The sequence below is a fragment of the Barbatula barbatula genome (assembly GCF_947034865.1).
Source record: "Barbatula barbatula genome assembly, chromosome: 8".
Taxonomy (NCBI): Eukaryota; Metazoa; Chordata; class Actinopteri; order Cypriniformes; family Nemacheilidae; genus Barbatula; species Barbatula barbatula.
In genome coordinates this window covers 16,778,102-16,796,915 of record NC_136771.1, presented here as the reverse complement: position 1 = coordinate 16,796,915, position 18,814 = coordinate 16,778,102, and the positions used below count along the sequence as shown (strand labels likewise).

Below are 18,814 nucleotides of genomic sequence, written 5' to 3'. Positions count from 1 at the left end.
GTCCGCAGGAACATTTGTCAGGGAAAATATTTAAATGGTTTTAAGAAAAACCTTTTAGACCAGGATCTGGACAGGGTAGGTTTAAAGGGCATCACTACAAGAAACAAAATAACTCCAAAACAGGTTCAAATAACTAAATACATAAGTAAAAAACCGTAAAACAGCATACCGTTTAGGATGAGATGCGCTGTGGTTTTCCTCCCAGTGCGGCAGGTGTGTGTATTCAGGGGAAGGTGTGTGTCTGTATCACCGACATCCTGCGCGGCCAGCGCTGCAGCGACGCTCAAAGCTGCGGTATATTACAGCGAGCAGACACACTGCGCATGCGCACGATGTGCTGTGATCCGGCGCATGAGCAGTGCGCGCTGCTGTGACTTGCTCAGGTGAATCTCATACTATTCCCCCTCGACCGTGTGTGTGTGTGTGCCAAATAACTAAAGTACGTATGTTGACTTTGGTAAATGTGTATTAAACATAAACAGGACATTGTAATGGACGAGTTTACAACCATTTACTTGGGAGCGATAATATTAATAGTTGAGGGAGAAGCACGAACTGAAATGCATGAAATATTCCGTGTTTGCCGTGAATACGAAACCAATCCTCACTTTAAATTCAGTTCTGACGCCAAATCTAATACACCCAGCAATGATTTCAACACTAGTTATTTGCATAAATTTGACTTGTTAGGAAACAACAGAAGACAGACATTTTCCAGGCCCTATAAGCACCGTGTGCGCAATAAACTTGTGAATTTAAACCTAAAACTAACATTACTAGACGAAATATTGTGACAGGATAGCAGGTGTTTTTCTGTTAAACGATTCAAGTGTGCTTATTTCGTGGACTGTGGACACCTGTCGCAGCTTGATATATTTAAACAACACGTCTGTGCGCGTCACAGATTATCTGAGGTACGTCATGAAAAAACAATTAGACGAGAACATTAAGGCAACATTTCCTTTATTAAAAGCACGTCTATCGTTCACAGCATCGTTTAACTCAGACTAGTGAGGAGAACTTGTATGAAACGGAACAGTGCCCTCTGTAGGAAATATACAGGCTTATGAGAAATCCTTATCATATATAACTTGCCACAACGTTTAAATTTTAAAGACGTCTGCAATTATTTATAGGATCAAAATAAATAAATCGCATAAATGATTCAATAACGGAAAGTTTTATTTTCTCCCACAAAAACAACATTTAGGAAATTTTCTTTCAAACGCTGATTCCATCACTTAACAAATATAAAAAAAAGAAATATGTATACCAATGTAAAATACAAGATTTTACAAATATATAGATGTGTTTCTATGCCTATACACGTGAGCTTTTACATATTTACTGTACATTGGTGCTTGTTTGTTGCTGGAACAGAACTAAATTGTGAATTAAATGAAAAGTTGGTAAGACAGGTAGGTGGTTCATGGTAGAAATTCTTTAAATACCAAAATGTACCATGTCAAAATTAAATGAATGGGCAGACACTGGTTTAATATATGTACAGTTTTACACTTATGAGTTTGATCGGACAATGCATTAATCTGAGAGTAATGATTTAAAGAGCTCCTTTGGTTAAGGAAAGGGTAATAAAACAAAATAAATAAGAAAATAAACAACTGAAGCTGCTGACAAGGTCCTGTACAATGTGTCAAGTCATTTTGGTTTATATTTCATAATTTTCCTGACTTGGTTGAGGAAATTGAATGCCCAAAGTGGTTAAAAACAGATAATAGAGATTGTTTCAAGAGCAGCTTTAATAGAAGTTGCCTGTCTTGCACATAGGTAGGCATTGAAAATAAAATATATTTGTGTGATTATCCAGGGCTGCAAGTATGCATGTTTTGGTCCATTCTGTGGTCGGTAGAATAGCAATGGGAGTGTTCAGAACACCTGCCAAAACGGAATTCGATTTACAGAGAAAGGCACATTGAGTCAGGAATTAAACCTCATTAATTTCCCATGCACTATACAAAAGATTTACTTTAAAAATGTGTAGCAAACATTAAAGATATAAGCTTAGACAATTTTAACCTGTGATTATCCCAATCTTTCCCTCTTTTACAACAGTAAACAAAGTATACTGGAACTGCTGCAAATCTGTACTACATTAATATCCTTATTCGGTTCCACCTTCCTTTGAAGTAAGCAGTGTGGGGATTTACACAACTTCCAACTATCTGATATTGTTAGAAAATAAATATTAGGGAGAGGTGGGGACTTCTGAATGAGTAAATAGGAAATGTTTAGAATTAACTCTAAAACTGTCTCTCATTATCAACTAAAAAGAGCTTATAGCACTTTTAAGTCAAAGACCAGTTTGGTTCTGAATTATCATTTCTTTCTTTTAATGAGATTGTTTTTTCTATATCATAAAGTGCTGGTAAATTGATTGCGAAACAAGATTATTTTATGTTGCACAAGAGAGAGTGTAAACTCTCTCACTGAAGCCAAAAAGCATTTATTTAAAATTGAATGTCAAGTGTCAAGTCAGACATGGCAAAGAGAGGAGCAAAACATTGCTCTACTATATCAAAATTGTTTCCAGTCTTAAACATTTTCCTGACAGGTTTTAGTGTCCTGAACGGAGTAAAAACGGAAAAGGAATGATAGCAAAACATTTTGGTTTCTTATGGAGTGTACATATTTCAAGCATTCGCTCAGATACTACTTTGGGGAAGGGGCATCAATCGGTGCTGCTTTCTAACCAAGAGGGGGTGTCTCCTCCCGGTAGCTTTAGTTTGATGTGGAACTGTTTGAGAGTCAGTTCCAGTTGCCGCTGGTTGCCTGCGAAGTATGCTGCGATAGCATTATGGAAGAGAATCAGCTGGTTGTGTAAAACCTTCACCTGAAGAAAAGGGAATAAAAACACGATGACTTCTTGTACTTCCTAATTCAAAGTCTAATGCAATACTCAAAAGTATGAATATATATCGTACAAGCAGATTCAGTGTTTCATACAGTAGTTTATTTTGTCACACATTTATCAGTTGTAGGGATCAGTCCATTCAGAATATTTACTCGCAATATAACCAGTAAAGTCTAATGTTATTTGGTATTAAGTCAAAATACGTTCTACCAAATGTTTGAGTTTCCTTTTATGGGACTGAAACACGTTTTTGTAAAAACACAGTGGCTATGGTGCTGTCAAAACATTGCTCTGTTTGTTTAGATGACAGTACATGGCTTAAAAAACCTCTCTTTACTATAAGCTAAATCAGGAGCCTTAACAAAGACTCTATCTGTGTAGACATTTTTTTATAAACTTAGACATTTACAAGATTAATTTTAAAAGAACTGTTGGGATTCTTCACAGAAGGTGAACTTAGGTAACTCTCAACTAGTAAGTCTTGCTAGGTCACAGTTTGCTTTAAAGGTAAAGTTCAAACATAAATTAAAATATAACTTACTTACGGTCAAATCTGTCTCTCTTTCTTTGTTCTATTTAACACAAGAGAAGACATATGGAAGCATTTTGGAAACCAAACAGTTCTGGGGCACCATTGACCTTCCTAGTAGTAGTTTTTACTATGGTAGTTAATAGTGCCCTAGAAGTGTCTGGTTACAATCCTCCTGCCAAATATCTTTTACGATTACATTTTTATAGGTTTGGAACAGCTTGACAGTAAGTAAATGATGACAGAATATTCATTTTTGGGTAAACTATCCATTTAAAAAGTATTTGGCTAAAGAGAGGACAAGGAGGGTTTGTTAAACATGCAATTCCATTTGGTCACACTAGTGGCTATTTACAAGTAAACCAACTCAGCTAATAATTTTATGTAAATGATCTAGTGTTATAATAGAAGAAAAACACATACCCATTTCAGTAATACAGTTTTGAAAAGCTACATTCACCTACCTTGTTCTCTTCCAGAAATTTAAGTTTGACAGAGACATCGGTACGCATCTTTTCATATTTTTCTCTGTGAATCTGGAACTGCTGTTGAGACAGCTCAATCTTGGGCAGTGTGTTGGCGTCCCGTGGACCCAGATTGAGCTCTTCTAAATCCGTGCGATACGCATCATACTCAATCCTGCAGAAAGAGGACAGACCTCTCTGATCAGCAGGGATTGTTTGCTATTTTGCTAAATATTTCCCTAAAACGTATACAGTTGTATATAATAGTATACATAGTATCCCACCTTGCTGTCTCATATTGCTTAATGTTGATCAGGGTATCCTCTATGGTTTTTTCCACTAGAGTTTTAACACTGGAGATGAAGAAGTTGATAGCTCCTAAAAGTGTTTCTCCATTTTTTGCCAAAAGTTTCTGGGTTTCGGCATTGTAGCCAAATTCCTCCTGAAGCACAAAAGGAAAATAAAGACTAAATGGGAATTTATTTGTCAGACAGCCAGCATTTGGGTAAAAATGCAAAAACAAGCTCAAATCTCCAGCAAACATTTAATAAAACAAGAATTGAATGCTTTTCGCCAAAGCATAAAGTCACTTACTGGCTATAGTCTGGTCATAAAGTACTAAGTATTTATAGTGGTTTTGGAACACTAAGTATTACTGCACTGATGGCAATTACACTGTATCGTCGAAATTGCTTTCATTGTTCTTACCATCAGTAAATCTATACATTATCAATACACACATTCTCCAATTATGAATAAAGTACAACTGGGACTGCACTTCAACTGGAAGTCCATCAGTGCAAAGGTCATGGGTTCGATCACAGGGAATACAAAATGTATGACAGATAAAAAGTCACTTTTTACCCAAAACTAGGTAAACACCTTCTACCTGTCATTACAGGTTAAGTATTTAAAAAAATTATACTTGCATGTAGCTCGGGTGTCTTGAGACTGAGATCAGCAAATGCGTCACCAAGCTGTCTCTGCGTCAGCATCATCTGTCCCAGCTGAGTGGCTAGCGTCTGAGCCAGTTTGATCACATGTTCATACTTGCGTTTATTGTCACGAAGAACCTCGATCTGAGCCTCCAGCTCCAGATCTACCGTACGGGAACCACGACCTAACTTCTCTGATAGGATCTGTTTAGTGCACTGTATAGAGTGACATAAGACATATCTTTGAAAAAGCGGGAATTAGTAGAAGACAAATAGAAATACAAAAAAAATTATATATACAGTATGATAAATAACAAAACATAACTAAATGAGAAATATAAAAACAAAAGACTGCTGCAGCTGTGCATATGGAACATAAAGAAACATGCTTGCTGTCCAGTGTTTGACAATGATAATATAAGGTGGACATGAAATGATGGGGAATAGATTAGACGTAACCTCTCCAACTATCAGTTAAATTTTCTGCTAAAAATCACTAACTTCAAACAAAACCATATGCATTACCCACATTTTGTAGACTTTGTTGAGATTGTACCTATAAATGTGGAAAATCCACATAAAAACCACAACATGAATTACTCACTTTGTATGTGTTGATGCTCCACTTCCTCACCAGCTCCAGTTTCTCTATAGCAGGACTCTTTATGTCATCAGCAAGGACCACAGCTCCTGCATTTTGTTGCTCTGATGACAGATGACAGAGCAACAAATCATATTCCAGTATTGAGCAAAAAACTATTTAAACTTATCCTATTCAAATATAAGTTTAATTTAAAACATAAGAAAGCATGTCCCTTTAAAGTCAGAAAATAGAAAAGCCATGCATTGTTTTGCATTAGTAAACTCCTACAGGAGAAAGACAAAATGATTTATGACAGATAATCTACACAAAGTCATCAAGTTATAAGGTGGTTGGTCGAATGAAGATGAATGAGCGCCAACCCAATGTTAATAAAAAGGCAAGTGACAAGAGGGAATCAGATCACAGCGCTGCAGGATTTAAAAAACAAAAACACCATCATAAAGTTCAGCCTGTACTGCACTACCAATCAACAGTGAGAAACCTGTAAGAAATTTGACATCAGTTACCATACCTGACAGAATCACATACAGTGGGTACGGAAAGTATTCAGACCCCCTTAAATTTTTCACTTAATTTGAAAAATTTCTGAAGCCTCTCCTAAGTGCATGACACATAAAAGCCTGCATGGAGTTTGCTAAAAAACACCTGAAGGACTCCAAGATGGTGAGAAATAAGATTCTCTGGTCTGATGAGACCAAGATAGAACTTTTTGGCCTCGATTCTAAGCGGTATTTCTGGAGAAAACCAGGCACTGCTCATCACCTGTCCAATACAGTCCCAACAGTGAAGCATGGTGGTGGCAGCATCATGCTGTGGGGGAGTTTTTCAGCTGCGAACATGAAATTCCGCTACGTAACAACTTTTCTTAGTACCTTATTGGAAAATTCTCCTGCAAAAAGAATACCCAGGCGTCAACCAGCGAGAGAAAGAACATGGCCATCAATGTGCTTTGTTCGTTGTACTGAGGTTTAGCTGTGTTTGTTTGTTCACCGAATTTTGTTGATTTTTTGGTACTCTGTAGGTACTCAAGATTAATATGAGATTGGCAGAAAGTGCGTGCGTTACTTCCACTTTAACAGACATAACTGATAGCTGGTACAGAAAAACAATGTCTTTATGATGGTACGGAACGAAAGAAAACTGACAGTGCAGTTAGTAAGGAGATAAGGAAGGTATCTTCTGTTATGTGGTACCTTTCTGTGTCTCCACCTGACTATCGCTGATGCTGTGAGCTAGCCGGCTGGCTGCCGCATTACTGGGAACAACTGTAGGTGTGGTGGCTTGGCCTGCCGCCCCTAAAAATGGTCAGCTGTGAATTTCATGTTATATACACTCAGCCTGAAAGACTTCCTGTAAAGTACAGCCATGTACATAACCCTGGCTTAGTCTGTTGAATGATGCTGACTGTATGCTTGACGTGAAGGTTTGCTAATCATAACAAATGTTGTTTACAACACTCAAGTTAAAAATAATTAAATACATTTAAAAAAAGTGATTGCTGTTATATGGACGTCTTAAAGGCATAGCGTCAAAAATTCTTTGTCAAGAGAAAGTATTGGAAAATGTATTCTCAAAATAATCTTATTTTTAAGTGATCTTCTTAAAAATAACAATTCAAATGAAAAATAATTATTCTACAAACGTGTATAGCTTACAAATAGAATATATATTGCATCAGTTTCGCCGTCAGTAGCTCATATGAGGCAAGAGGAAACAAGCTCCATAGCCTCCCAAGCTAAAAAGTGACATGGAAAGGTGGACTCAAAACAGGGCTCTAGAGTGCGACTAATTTGGTCGCACATGCGACCTAAATTCTCAATGGTGCGACTTAAAAAAATCTGAGGTCGCACCGGTGCGACCAGCCGTTCGACGGAGAAAAAAAGTCTCCGCGACTCAAGTCTGCCTGTCACACATAAGTCCCATTACGTGGTCTAAACCAATTAGAGATAGTGTAGGGCGGACCCCCCTCTGATTGGCCGTGGTCCAGATATTCCTGTACGTGCGTTTACATTTGAAATCGCGTGTGGTGCAATCAGACAGAGATAGAGGTGAGTAGAAAAGATGAAAAGAACGATTGAAAACTTTTTCGATAAGATTCCGTGCAATAATCTTAAACAATGCTCTGACACGGAGCCACCAACCTCCCAGGTTATGTCAAGCATTGGTCCGAAGACCGCATTCGATAATGAGCCAGATACGATCGAGTCCGAGCCGACTGAAATGAAACGGGCGAAAGTGTATAGATTTCGAAGAGAGTGGCTCGACAAGTTTCCCTGGCTAAGATACAAAGCTGATGAAATAATGCACTGCATTTACTGTAAAGAGTGTGGGAAGACCATGGCCGGCAAAAGTGCATTTGTGACGGGTTCAAATACAATGATGTCGCGCGCCCAAATTATAGGAGTCATCGCAGATACGTTGAAAAAAAATACGTCTGTGCATGTTGCGAACAATCCGTATGTCAGTACACGATCCGTTGGCGCGTGCGCACACAACGTTGTAGAAACCGCTCATGCGCAAATGATGATTTTGTTGTGGGATGATTCACGACACTGCACAATCTTTTCCACGCTTGCGCAGCTTTGTGGGTACAATTTATTATATTTTTTACTGTTAAATAAAATACAATACTCAATTTACTTCGCTGCTGTCCACCTCGTATCATTTCACTATGCGTTCTGTCAAGTCAGTTTGAAATACTGTAATGTTTCCCCTGACTTTGCAGTTCTTTCTTCATGTAAATGAATATAGTCTAGTTAGACATATGTGTTATGTTCCTTATTGGCTTCTGTAAACGCCATTGAAGGGATTATTTTACTAGTTTAGATTAAATGGATAGATATATTAGCCTATATAGACCCATACTAATCAATTACTACATTTAAAGTTAACTAGTATTATCAGATTTTAATTAATAAAACTGACACAAACCGTCTTTGACAATACTACTGATCTCAGTTCGAAACACGGTAAGGTAAATAGACATGATACAGCAATGAATCGCAAAATGGAGTTTGGAGGAAACTGAAGATTTGCAGTCGATAAAAACACTTTATTCCACATGTAACCAAAATCATCCATGTTCATGTAACAACTGTATTATTTTGCATTGGCAACCACATAAACACATCGTAATGGTAACGTAAGCAACATTTAAAAACATAAAAACAGACTCGCCGTGAACGGTTAAACTATGTAACGTTAGCCTACAAAACAAAAAATATGCTGCCAGTTGTGCCACCTGGCCGTCAAATGTTTCATCGCCTGCGTCACGGTACCAATAGTGTAGGAACACAATGACGTTTTCTAATACGTAATTACGCGCATGCTCAGAACGGATCGTGTACTGACACCGTACATGGCATTCCTAATCGACGGAGACACAGATGTTGTAAATGTATCTAAACCAACTGAAATGTATTTCAGTTCAGTGAAGCATACTTTTTCAGTAAGTTACCTTTCTTTGGTAAAAAACAAAATTTTTACCAGATTGTTAGTTAATCATTAACAAGTCAATATCGCCTAAATGGGATCCGGTCGAAAATTTGGGTGCACCCAAATTTTACGCTGGTGCACCTAAGAAAATAAAAATTAGGCGCACCAGTGCAAAAAGTTAGTCTAGAGCCCTGAATAATAAAAAGGGATGGAAAGCAATTACACCCAACTAATGACCGGTTGCCAGGTTTCCAACCAACAAATTAATTCACACAGTGAATGAGAAATAAATGAAAGGGGGAAACAGATAAAAAAAGATAGCAGATGAATCCATAATGAGATAGGAACACCTTTCTTTTCATATTCAAATCCTGCCTCTCCACATCACACTTTCCAACATGGACAAACAAATAACCGACTGTGGGCTCATATTATGATGCACAGTATAGTAAAGATCCTGAAACCATTCTCCACTATACAAACCTAATGGATGAGGTGGAAAAGCCTTCATTTCACGAGTCTTTGAGAAAAATTATGTCTTTTAACAGGACATCTATATATAAAGCGTGCTTCAGGAAAGAATTCTACAGTACCTGTGTATGGCCCCACTTGGACCACTCCCTCAGTCTCTGCATAGTGTTCTGGTGAATTGTGGGAGTAAGACGTCATTGGTCCAGAGGAGACACCATATGGCACATCCTTAACAGGAAAAGAAAGAGGAAAATTACACAAAGTCAGCTCAATAAATAACTGTTTTTACTAGTGTAATTTTCTTCCTACAATTATTCTTTCAACTAACTATAAGATAACACATGAGCAAATATACAGTAGGCATAGTGTATTGAGCGTGTATAATACGTAGTGTTTGGTGGCTTGTTGTGTAAATTATATAACATCCTTAATAATTAAAAACATAATTACAGTCATGCAAGGAACGCACAATTAAAACAGAATGTATTTCATTGTTTTCCATCAGTATGAAGTAGACTGGCAACATTCACACTTGGTCTTTGTCCAAAAGGACAGTATTGTTCATTCATCGACCTCTGTTCAGGACAACAACAGTTAAGAAACATTGGAAGTGAATAAGATCCCAGTTCAGGTCAGATTGAGTGTCTTTCTGTGCGCTGGTGCAACTGCATTATGGGTAGAGTGTCTTACCCTCTGAAATACATCCTCGTGACTCCTGTCGGACTCTCTGTTTCTGGTGACTGAGATTTGAGCAGCTGGGCTCCTGTGGGCCTCTTCAGCCATAGCCACCTTTAGTACACACACACACACACACACACACACACACACACACACATAAACATGATAACTAAGACATAAAAACTACATAAAAGCGGCCAGGTTAAGAGGCTTCAATGCAGAGCAGTACCACCACCAGAAAGCTTTGCACATAACTGAAGCACCACAGCCACTAAACATTTTAAGAACAAAATCTATTGCGGAATACAGATAAGCAGCTGCTTTGTGACATTGATTCAACAATGACAGGATACTAACCAGGTACAAAACATAACAGTTTACCTACACTGCTGCCGTCTGGTGATCATTTCAATCCATGATACAATGATATCTCACTTTCAAAGAGAAGGAGTCGCACACACTAAACAGAATATATATTGCTCTATTCTGTTAATATCTATAATCTCTGGTTCAACCTGTCTATAAACTTAGCAATGTCAAGTGACTAATTGAGCTGAATTGAAAAATGAAAACCTGTCATCATTTCCAACTCCAACTACCAACATACCCCCAGCTATTCCACTATTAATGGATAAACTGAGACAAACACGGTAGAAATGCTTGGCAACTTGGAAAGAAACTGATTTCGGTCTGCTTCGCACTGACGTGTGCATGGCTTTGTGACACTGACTTCCAGCACAGTTACAAGGTCTGTAATAGAGGCATCTAATAAAAGATGTAAGGCTGGTGTCACAGTCTGAGTCGTCCTTCACTATCATATCAATAAAGCCTGAGAATCAAAGTAAAATATATTGATATTTATCTTTACTAAAAACTGAATTAAACATGAAACATGTCTAGGTCAGTCTTTGGTCGGAAAACACATTAAGTTAATAAGTAATCCAAGCATACAGTATACTGTAAAATAGTTACAGATATCTTTAGAAATGACACTAGAAATTTCGACAGTACTGTTACTACTACAGTGTTGTTGTTTTTTTTGTACGTTTCAAACTAGAATGAAAGTTTAAGTGACGTTTAGAACTACAAAAAGGTCTACTAAGGTTCGCGTCTCAGTGATTTGAATCTTCTCGACAGGTCTGTTATTTGTCTGGCTGGTGAAAACAGCACACAGTGTCCAATAACAGAGTATGAATATTTCAAAGCCACCTGATGCCTTCACGCCAGGAGGTCAATGGCTCGAAAATCTCTCTCAAATAAGTAAAAAGTAAAACAAATCTAAACAGATTAAGAATCATAATTTTGTTTTAAGTAAAGAGGGTTAATTTATCCATAACTGCCACTGTTGACTGCCTTGTTCCGTCAAATCTACCCCTTACATTAGCTAATGGAAATCCCTTCTTTCAAGCAGTTTGCTACCAGCAGATCTGTTTCTAAAGCAGCATTGATGATTGCAGCACCCACGGTCAAGCCCAGCAAAAGAGTCTCCCAGAGTTGAGTTGCTTAGATACAGTACGTAAAAACAAAGAGAACAACAGAGACATCAGCAATCCGATCAGTCATACTGAAGACAGGTGTTATCTTGATCTCTTTATAAATGCTAAGCGAAATACAGTATGTCTAATGAATATTAAATAAGGAGGAAAGAAATGACATGGTTCTGCTTCCATACTTCTCAATTAAGAAGAAAAGTTCCCTTATCAGGATACCATCATGAGTTTAAATGCTATTTGATGCACTGTTAAGTGTTTCCCACTGAGGTATTGAAGAAGGGCCTAATTTAAGATTGTTAAAGTAACTAGAAGAAATGGTGACCAGTTATAGCACCTAAAGGAACAGTTCACACAAAAATGAAAATTCTGTCATTATTTACTCACCTTCAACTTGTGCACAAACCCACACTTCATAATAAATCTCTGTTGAAATTAACCATGCATGATTTTAGATTATTCTTATTTTACAAATTACATGTTCCCATCACCAAAATGCTAAAAAGCAGCAACACCCAGACGAGATTACTGGAATAAGCTGAAGAAATGCCACCATAAACTTAAAGATGTAGAAAACACCTCACAAAAAGATTGAAATAGAAAGAAAGCTTCACTGTCACATTATCATGTTGTAGCATTCAGGCAGAGGATCATTTCTTCAAAATTTAGAGACAATTCTTTTGATTCAAATAATATTTTCCACTTTGAAATAATCTAATGCCTGAAATCACAGCAACATGTATGAGGGGGATCAACTATAAGCTAAGCTACAAATTATAAATATATATCATTATTGTCACCTTGACATCAGCTTGTGTCATCACAGATGCCACACTGCTGGTACTTTTAACATCAGCATTTTCCTTTGCATCTTTAAGGACTTCACTAGCTTTAGTCTTGGCCTGATCCTCATAATCATCTTCATCAGCATCATCATTCACAATATGGCTGTGGTTCCCATCTTCCTTGTTTTCATAGATGTCAATTTCAGTCATGTGTGTTTCATCCAGGCTGTTTTCACTAGCCTCTGACTGGCTCTGAGAGTCAGCCGTATATTGAGGGCCCTGTTCTTTTGGGTCAGACTCATTATCCTGTGAGGCATTCTTCTCTGACTCAAAACTAGCTTCTGACATTCCTGAAAGTAAACATACATGTGAGCAACTGACCAAGTCGTCCCAGAAAGGGTTTCGCTCTCATGCTATACTGAAGTCTATACAGACCCAAAAGATGCATGGTTGAGAAAACGTTATTATGAAGTTAACATACAAGAACCATAGTCAGCTCATGATAATCCAAAAGCTATTTAGCAAAAAACTTTATGGTCTGTGCACACATGGACATGCCCATGACATTTATGTACCAATAAATGTGTTAAAAAAAAGGTTTGGTATAATGTGTGCAAAAAACGCACAGGTGGCACAACTGGCACAACTTTTGTTTTGTAGGCTAACGTTACACAGTTTAACCGTTCACGGCGAGTCTGTTTTTATGCTCTTAAATGTGGCTTACGTTACCATGATTACGATGTGTTTATGTGGTCGCCAATCCAAAATAATAGAGTTGTTACATGAACATAGATAATTTTGGTTACATGTGGAATAAAGTATTTTTATCGACTGCAAATCTTCAGTTTCCTCCAAACTTCATTTTGCGATTCATTGCTGTATCATGTCTATTAACCTTACGGGTTTGTGTCATTTTTTTTAATTAAAATCTGATAATACTATTAAATTTAAATGTAGTAATTTATTAGTATGGGTCTTTATAGGCTAATATCTATCCATTTAATCTTAATGAGTAAAACAATCCCTTATATGGCGTTTACAGAAGCCAATAAGGAACATAACACGTATGTCTAACTAGACTATATTCATTTACATGAAGAAATAACTGCAAACTACAAAGTCAGGGGAAACATTACAGTATTTCAAACTGACTTGACAGAACGCATAGTGAAATGATACGAGGTGGACAGCAGCGAAGTAAATTGAGTATTGTATTTAGTTTAACAGTAAAAATATATAAAGAAAGTAAAACAAAGCTGCGCAAGCGTGGAACAGATCGTGCAGTGTCGTAAATCATCGCGCAACAAAATCATCATTTGCGCATGAGCGGTTTCGACAACGCCATGACGTTTTCGAATACGTAATTGCGAGCATGCTCAGAACGGATCGTGCAGGTGGAACGGATCGTGTACTGACAGAGGGTACGTCATAGACAATTGCAGGAAGAAGTCCCGCTGTCCCTTTAAGGGTGAAATAAGGAAACGACGGTCCTATACAAGAAATTACAAACCCTACTATAACAAAGGCAAAACCAAATATTTTAATCAGGTCATGCTCTTCAACTTTATTTAGAGCGTCCAGTCACGTGACTCATTTACTATTCATGAACTAGCCTTTTCCATAGTAGCTCACTGGCGTCACGGACACGTAAACGCTTTCTACTTTCCAATGTAAAGCAATGGTTTATTAACACACCCAAACGCAAAATAACGTTTTATACAAAACACCCGCTTCTAAAAAATAAGTTTTGCTGGTTGATTACGCTTCCTTTTTCTTTCATTGGGGATTTCATCTTTAAACGTTGTTGCGCCAGTACGTCATAAAGTTGCGATTGAGTTACTGTACTTCCTATGCCAGGGGCACTTCAGTCGACTTATGTTTCTTAACTCTAAATCTCCTGTGCTTTTCTCTCTGTACCACCTACATGCTCCGCATTTACTTTAGCGTGCACACGTTGAATCTAATAAATACAAATGGTTGACGTTTATTTATTCGGATCTTATGATTTAGAACGTGACAAGATCTATTCGATGGTCCAGGAGGGTTTAACTTCCTCAACTCACTTTTCCTCGTGCCGACGGATTAAGCCTGAAGAGTAAAAGCAGTACTGTAGCCATCATCCCTGCCATTATTCATAAGCACCAATGCAACAGTTGGTCCTGTTCAACAGCACTCACCTGCACTCAGGTTACAACCGCTCTCTTTGCTGCTGCAGGGCTCTTTTCATATAAATGATCTTGATTGAGACGGAGTTAATGTTTATATCATTCGAGTAACACTGAGTCCCTCCAGAACCCGGTGTAAGTCTTTTCGAAAACACCCGGAAGAGGACGCGTGTGTCAGTTCATATACTAGATCCGAAGCACGTCTGTCTCCTAGTGGTCAAATCAACAATGGCAACAAATCACCGACAGAACAATATAAGGGATCATAACATCTACAGGTCTCAAAAACCGCACTGAGAAAAAAGACATATTTGAACAAAAATGAAATAAAATGGCTACGTATTTCGAAAGACATCTAATACAAATGGAATGGATGTCCGTGTTTTAGTTAGTTGTCTAGCTGGCACATATACGGCGTGAGTCAAACAAACATTTAACTGCTACTGAATATACTGCACATGGACGAGTAGGATAATAAAAGACGAGTAGACTAGGGTAAAATGTTTTCTTTTTTTAGCCATGTGCATTTTTAACATGGGTGGGTTACCTGTTAAAAAATAAAAATGTTATTAAAAATGTTCACGTTGTGTCCTGCTACACCACATTGGAGCTTTTGATGGCTGCTGTGTAATTTGTTTTGAGATTTACGTTTGAGGAAACGGTAAGTAAATTGTATGTATTAATCATTTTTATACACTAGAGGGAACAAAAGACCACAAGTTCTGCAGTGATGGCCTGTTACGGTATTGTTTATTCTAATACACATATTTATACATTAACACAGTTTACAAAAATAATACATGTGCATTATTTCATTATCACACTGTCACATCCTCAAATGTCACTATTTTCGAAAACTGTAAAAAAAACTCTGAAAACCATACTACTCAGTAACTTGTGTTCTGAAATCTGATGAAAAAATCTAACATTGCATAAAGTTTTCTCTTCATCTTAAAATAAATGTTGCAGTCACGTGTGTTAAACCGTTATACACATTTTCATTCTGGTCAGGTTGTATATTGTAAAACAGGTGTTAAACATCTTGACACCTGTCTTTTGCACTGTCAAAATCTGCTCAGAAAACCTGAAGATAATCTTAACAGTATGCCTAAGTATAAATAGTGTGTATATTTCAAATGATTTATGTTACTGTGCAACATAGTTGTGATGCCCTCAAGAAGAGTAGCTTGCAGAATTTTAACTAAAATGCCTTTAGCATGTATAAAATGATACCTTGGTAATTTTATTCCGTTAGAATGGGTTGACAAATGCAAATTTGAGTATTATTTGAGTTTTATTATAGCCTATCCTAAGGTGGAAAACAACAATATATCAAATCACACAGTTACAGACTTTGTGTATACATACTGTCAAAAAGGATCCACCAAATAAAAGTTTAAGTTTATTTATTGTAAAGAGAAGAATACACCAATTGTTATTATCATTACAACTTTATTTGCTCATTTTTATTTTGTATTGTGTGATCGTTGGAGACAAGTGATACAACTCATCAATAATCAAATTACATTACATGACGGTGGGTGTTAATAAATGCACCATTACTCTTAACACTTGCAAAATAACAACATACTGCTACTGTGATTAAAACATGAAATACTACAAGTTTTGATAATATGTACAAGAATAAAAATCTGAATATTTACAGAGGATCACAAATGTCTTGAAATTGCCATGTGCCTTTTCAACTAACCAACTTCGACACAATAATATACAATCGACTTTGAGACCATAACAAGAAACGGACAACATTATTACTTTAACTGACATAAAAGGAAATAGACACATACTAGTTGCTACTACACTATATATTTTTGATAAATGTAAGTCAAATAGACGGTTTTACATATGAAAAGTGCAATGTTTAAGCTACATGTAAATAGAAAGTAGACAAAATCATTGGGTTATAAAAAACATGCATTTGTCTATGTTCCACACTGTCTCTATCTAGTCTGGGCAGAAGTTGAATCATTTACATTAACGTTATCATTTTAGAGGCTTGTATCACATGGGATATTTTATTAAACATTGAGAATAGATCCAGCTATCTCATTGTGCTGAAAAAAATAACTCCAATAGTTAAAACACCCACACAAACACACTACTGTTGGTAGGTTAAAAGTCATTGCATTGCTGAAAAACTAATTTCTTAACTATAACCATCAGAAACTACATCAAAAAGACAGCCATGCTATATATTTTTGATATTCTGTACAAAATCTACATTTGTATGTGGCCTGTTATTAATAAATCAAAATGGACACCAGGGAAAGATTTTCCAGTAATTCCATTTTTCTGCCAACATCTCATCTGATACTTCATTAACATTCATCTCAATGTGTGCACAGCATGATCTTGGACCTTCACCTGCTGTCATAACTCCAGTTTCAAAAAACGATAACATTGCATTAAAAACAGACATGTGGCTTTGTTCCTTAATTATGATAGCAGACAGACGAGATTAATGACATTTTAAAGCGTTTGAGGAGAGGAACAAGCTAATGAAAGTGGATCTGTGCTGAACCTATGGTACTGTAGATGCTTCTTTACAGTTACCACTTGTAATGTCACCCTGACTGACCTGTTCTCTAGATGGCATTGACATTTTTAATATATAAAAATGGTAATGTTACAGGCTATTACGTTCAAAGATTATTTGATTGCTCAGACCATCAATGCTCAGTCCTAGCACTGAAGCTTGCGAATACTGCGAGAAATTCTCTTAAACTCACGCTGACCTTTCTGCCAGCGCTTCAGCGATGTTATAACCAAATTCCCATCCATCTTCTGGCCCATCACCAAATAGGCAGCATTGATGTCATTCATTTCATCACAGACACACTGAAGTCCATCTTTCAGCCAAAGCACAGTTTTTCTGAGGTCACGCTCGGTGACGCCACCGTTCAGCTTGTAGACAGTCTTGCTCTTGGTTTCCGGAATGATCTTGGTGTCGCCATTCATGTAGGAGATCTCCTTGACCTTGATCTTTAAAGCTAGTATTTCATCAAGATTGAAGATTGTGTAAGAGTGAGAATTTGGACAAAGGAGAAAAACAACTGCGTGAACCAAATTTAGGAATGCACCACCTTAAATAACTTTTGGTTTCTTGCAAGAGTTTCCCCTAAGAAAAGCTTCTGCCAAATGCATAAATATAAACGTTTAAACAGAATGTGTAATAAAACCATGAAATAAGAACTTACCAAAATCATTCTTGCAAAAGCTGTCCACAATTTCATTGTCATTCTCAGGTTTTTCTCTGCAAGCGTCACACACCTTCGGAACTACGCAAAGAAAGATCAACAGAAGTAAAGGGTGAACGGGTAATTGAAAAACAAATAAAACCAAAGCCTTCCTACCTTCCTTGGTGACGGGCACAAAAGCATCACCACCACCAGGTGGTATGCACAGGTCATTATCCATAGGAAAGCGCTCGCAGTCCAGCATCTCCGGCCAAGGAAACCCAAACGCAGCCATCACCGGAGCGCAGCCGTTCTTCACGCTTTCGCACAGGGACCTGCACGGTTGAATCGGCTCATCTAGATCATCCAGACACACCGGAGCGAAGAGCGAACAGAGAAATTTTCTGGTGTCCGGATGACACTGCTTCTGCACCAGCGGGATCCAGGAGGAAGCCTGTTGCACGACTTCGTTCATGGTTTCGTGTCCGAGGAGGTTGGGGAGACGCATGTCCGTGTACTCGATATCGTGGCACAAGAGAAGGTTTGCGGGTATTATTTTGCAGTTGCTCTTCTTCTGGAAGAGCTCGGGTTGACCGAAGGCGTATAATCCGTGAAACGCATCCAGATATTCTGGTAAGGTAAGAGCAACCAGGAGTGCCAGATATGCCCGCATCTTTATATCACGTGAGCAGAGGCAAAACAGAGAGAAGTAACTTCCAAAAATGCCAGCTTAACTCTCAGCGTTATTCTCAGTTATGGATAACTGAACTATTTTCAGTGCCAAAACCTGTTCTAACTGTATGGCCTGGGCGGAGCGAAAGGGAGCTATCTGATGTCCATTGCTCGAATTTGCCCTGTTTCCTGCATGTATAGGCTGTTCAAAACTTAGTAGCCACCCACATGGAGAGCGTTTTTGGCCACACGTCGTCACAAAAGAAAGGCATTCAAAAGTTTATCGTATTACTCCTGATTTTTGTAAGTAGGCTATGAGATGACATGAAGTACATACAGAAAAAAATGCTCTCAACACCGCACATTAGAAAACGAAAACGAATGAACGTATGATGTTTTTATTGGAAATATTGGTCGAAAATCAAATTGTTCCCCCGTTTCAAGTTTTCCTGATAATGATAAATCAATCATAACTACTTAAATTGTTAATATGACATGTTTCATATGTTCATTTGAC

The 18,814-nt window shown here is 37.6% G+C and overlaps 2 protein-coding genes across 3 annotated transcripts; both read right to left on the bottom strand.

Annotated features, from left to right (window-relative positions):
- Positions 1-1,161: 1,161 nt before the first annotated feature.
- arfip1 (ADP-ribosylation factor interacting protein 1 (arfaptin 1)) lies at positions 1,162-14,640 on the bottom strand. Of its 2 annotated transcripts, XM_079462093.1 has the most exons (10): positions 14,441-14,633; positions 12,279-12,613; positions 10,001-10,099; positions 9,433-9,538; positions 6,598-6,699; positions 5,405-5,505; positions 4,795-5,016; positions 4,150-4,307; positions 3,866-4,040; positions 1,162-2,851 (listed from the first exon to the last, which is right to left on the bottom strand). In XM_079462093.1, exons 2-10 carry the CDS (start codon positions 12,609-12,611, stop codon positions 2,690-2,692), a joined length of 1,458 nt encoding a protein of 485 aa, XP_079318219.1. In that variant the 5' UTR covers positions 12,612-12,613; positions 14,441-14,633; the 3' UTR covers positions 1,162-2,689. The 2 variants fall into 2 exon arrangements, with proteins under 2 accessions (XP_079318219.1, XP_079318220.1); XM_079462094.1 differs by lacking the exon at positions 6,598-6,699 and having other exon boundaries at positions 14,441-14,640.
- A 521-nt stretch (positions 14,641-15,161) lies between these two features.
- Positions 15,162-18,496, bottom strand: sfrp2 (secreted frizzled-related protein 2). Its single transcript, XM_079461986.1, has 3 exons — positions 17,803-18,496; positions 17,647-17,727; positions 15,162-17,439 (listed from the first exon to the last, which is right to left on the bottom strand). The coding sequence occupies exons 1-3, from the start codon at positions 18,296-18,298 to the stop codon at positions 17,132-17,134; spliced, it is 885 nt and encodes a 294-aa protein (XP_079318112.1). The 5' UTR covers positions 18,299-18,496; the 3' UTR covers positions 15,162-17,131.
- Positions 18,497-18,814: the final 318 nt, after the last annotated feature.

Bases quoted from the DNA above. Each gene is read 5' to 3' on its own strand.
- sfrp2 (XM_079461986.1), bottom strand. From the start codon at position 18,298: ATGCGGGCATATCTGGCACTCCTGGTTGCTCTTACCTTACCAGAATAT. The intron at 17,728-17,802 runs GTAGGAAGGCTT...TTCTTTGCGTAG, and splicing joins TGTGCCCGTCACCAAGGAAG to TTCCGAAGGTGTGTGACGCT. The intron at 17,440-17,646 runs GTAAGTTCTTAT...ATGAAATACTAG, and splicing joins CTTTTGCAAGAATGATTTTG to CTTTAAAGATCAAGGTCAAG.
- arfip1 (XM_079462093.1), bottom strand. From the start codon at position 12,611: ATGTCAGAAGCTAGTTTTGAGTCAGAGAAGAATGCCTCACAGGATAAT. The intron at 10,100-12,278 runs GTGACAATAATG...TGTGTACTAAAG, and splicing joins TGACACAAGCTGATGTCAAG to GTGGCTATGGCTGAAGAGGC. The intron at 9,539-10,000 runs GTAAGACACTCT...TTTCCTGTTAAG, and splicing joins ACGAGGATGTATTTCAGAGG to GATGTGCCATATGGTGTCTC.